General features: G+C 35.3%; 1 protein-coding gene across 2 annotated transcripts in view; it reads right to left on the bottom strand.

Annotated features, from left to right (window-relative positions):
• Positions 1-944: 944 nt before the first annotated feature.
• Positions 945-2,987, bottom strand: part of LOC119581178 (ras-related protein Rab-8A-like) — a 19,468-nt gene continuing 17,425 nt past the window's right edge. The window contains exon 5 of one of the 2 annotated variants that reach the window (XM_037929571.1): positions 945-1,381. In XM_037929571.1, coding sequence (XP_037785499.1) covers positions 1,283-1,381 — 99 coding nt within the window. In that variant the 3' untranslated portion in view covers positions 945-1,282. The remainder of the gene's footprint in view (positions 1,382-2,987) is intronic. The other variant, XM_037929572.1, reaches the window with a different exon arrangement.

Here is a 2,987-nt window from a genome sequence, read left to right as displayed (position 1 = left end):
ATATGGGGAATTTGAAGGCATCAGGGAATTCCAAACAGAACCCATTCAGGACCATGGGAAATGCTCCTCTGTTCTATGGTTCTTTTCTGCAGAAGTTTCTCCAGTACTTGTCTGTGTATAATTGAGTTAGCATGGAAATCATTATACACCTATATAAAAATGTGATCGTAAATCAAAAATAAAAAAAAGGTATTTGAAAAGCATCATTGGTATTGTATTAAAAATCTATGGTCGGTCATAATGTCATGATATCATTTGCTTTCTTTAAGTTTAACTCTTATACCAGGCAAAAGACTGCCTCAAGCTCTTTATATGTACAAGGGAAGTCAGCTTTCCATAAATCATAGATACAATGCACTATAACTCATAGTCTTCCTAAATAGAGCTATTCATTATATATTAAAATTCAAGAGCTTTACTCTACACTAGACATTTTTCTCCAAATTCCCATTTCACAAATCAAATTAACGTCTATATTACACGAGTTTAAAGTTTTTCACTGGTAGAGATGAAAAGCTTATGCATATAAATTTAGCTTAACATATCAAAAAAACATTACTACCATCATATATGTATGTATGTCTTGCCAGAGGCTAAATATTTGAGTAATTTCTATAATGTTTATGTTTTTTTTGTTTTTTTTTGGATGGATATTGTGCTGCGGAATTCATTCCTGTGACATCTACCATAAAATAGAAAAAAAAAGACAAAGGTGGAGATTTGATAGATCTATTATTGACAGGGAGTAAAACTCTACGAGTATGATCTTCTAACATGTAACATACATGGGCAAGTTTACAAATCACAGATGCATAGAAGAATAGATGCTGACACATTACTGTTCAAGAGACAGACTTAATATATTGTGGCAACGTGGGAATTTACTCTACTTTTTGGTCGCTCTACAAAGTAGCAAAACATAAATCTTTGACATATTATGATGCATATAACCTTACCCTGCTCTGTATAAACCTTTTTTTTTTTTTTTGACATCCTACATCCTACTCTGCCAACTCCTTGAGTTACACTTCATCCCATAAATCTGAGCATATTCAACACATGACGCTAATCAGCAGGCCTGTCGGCAGGTAATAATCCCTTCCCTCAGACAGTCTGCCCACACTGTCCGTCCTTAATTAGTCCGCAACATCACAGGAAAAGCACACTTCTGCTCAGACTTTTCGCCGTCCAACCCCTAGTGAGCAAGAGAGCCCATGGGAGGGGTGGGGGAAGAAACGGCCACGGGATCTCCACTTCATGTTATTAGTTAGCTAAGATGGAATCATAGAATGGTGCACTTGGCCAGCCAACTACTGATGGGCTTGCGGGGGGGCTCATTGGGCTTGATCGTGTGGCCGCCCTTGGGGGGATTGCTGGCCTCCTGGAAGAATGAAAGAACTCTATTAAGGACAGAACAAGTGGGGGGAAATGGAATGGTGACATACTAGTCACAAAAAATATACATCTTACAAGATTATAACTATAAGTGAATCTGTTTCTAAAAGCTTTTCAGATCTTGTAAATAGAAAGTCCTTACATAATCTCTAGGAATTAACATATAAGTTTACACAAACATCACACACATCTCAAATGTTCACACAAAACAAATAATTTGCAATCAAACACAGCAAAATTTTCCAGTACCTTTAAACAAAACATTACAATAATCAATAATCAAAATCAATTAAAACATTTATACTCTCATGGGACTTTAAGCCAATAACAAGAAATTAAATTACATAAGCATTATCAGAACATGCACATGCTGAAGAACTCTTATTATCATTGCACAAACTAACCCAATGCTGCTGGGAAATGCATGTACAGGTATGCATGCACACTGTACGTCAAGTTTTATTAATTGTCTTTATATTTAGTCACCAAGGAGTCATTTACCTATCTCACCTGCTTACCCTTTTATTTGATGTACAAAATTTTCTCTTTTTTCTCCTATTGCTATTAGTATTTTTAATAATATTATAATAATCATACTTAAAAAAAATCAATATTAACAGAAACAGTAAATAAGGGGAAAATTAGGTGAGGTCACTAGGTCTACTAATTGACTCTTTGGTGGCTGAGCAATTGCAGAGCCATCTCTAAACATATTTCACCAAAACAAAACTATAGTGAACAAGCCATGTTCCCGCAGCACTGAGTTAAATCAAGAAGGCTACTACCACGTACTCTGTGTGATAAAAACACTTTCAAAGCGCACAAAAAAGAAAGATAAAAAAAAATTTTTAATCACACTCTAAGGCCTCCACTCAATCCCCTCTTCAAGAGTGCAAAAGAAAACAACACTTGTCTACGGTCCACTCATGATCACAGCCACGACCAACACAAAACTTAAAAGTTCCTGCTCACATATAACATTCTATAGATTCTGCACTGAAATTTTATTGACCTCTTATACCTGGTCATGCCTATAGCCATCATGAAAGGCCAATTCATTATGATGGGTACAGCTATAGGAGTCACAACTCACTAAAGCTAGTCGAGCGGGAAGTTCCGCTATACGTAGCAGCATCCCCGGCCAAAAGGCTAGACGGTTACCAGAAATAACCGCAATGAGTGACACCCAGAGATTTCTGGTACCATCAATGTAGAGTTAACAGAGGCTACAGTTTAATATATATAAAAAACTCAACTCTTTCATTCACATAGGGATATCACAAAAGATATGAATATGACTTTACAAAAATACGTACAAACTCATTCTAACCTATGAAACAACAAAAACTTGCATATCAAATTTATGAAATCACAAAAATATTCTGAAGATCATTATGTAAATATCTTAAATAATCGCTCCTAATTGAAATTTGAACATAAACATCTTATCTACTACCTTTTCCATCTAAAATTCTATGGAGATTAATCTTTGCAAAATATATTCAGACTGACATATTAAATCTGCATTCTTTTTTCAATGAACACCCAACAGCACTGCAAGTCACCAGAAAACTATGGTTGTCTAATTTGTA

The sequence above is a fragment of the Penaeus monodon genome, chromosome 14 (assembly GCF_015228065.2).
Source record: "Penaeus monodon isolate SGIC_2016 chromosome 14, NSTDA_Pmon_1, whole genome shotgun sequence".
NCBI classification, from domain to species: Eukaryota; Metazoa; Arthropoda; class Malacostraca; order Decapoda; family Penaeidae; genus Penaeus; species Penaeus monodon.
The sequence above is the reverse complement of the archived record's forward strand: the minus strand, read 5'-3'. Positions and strand labels throughout refer to the sequence as shown.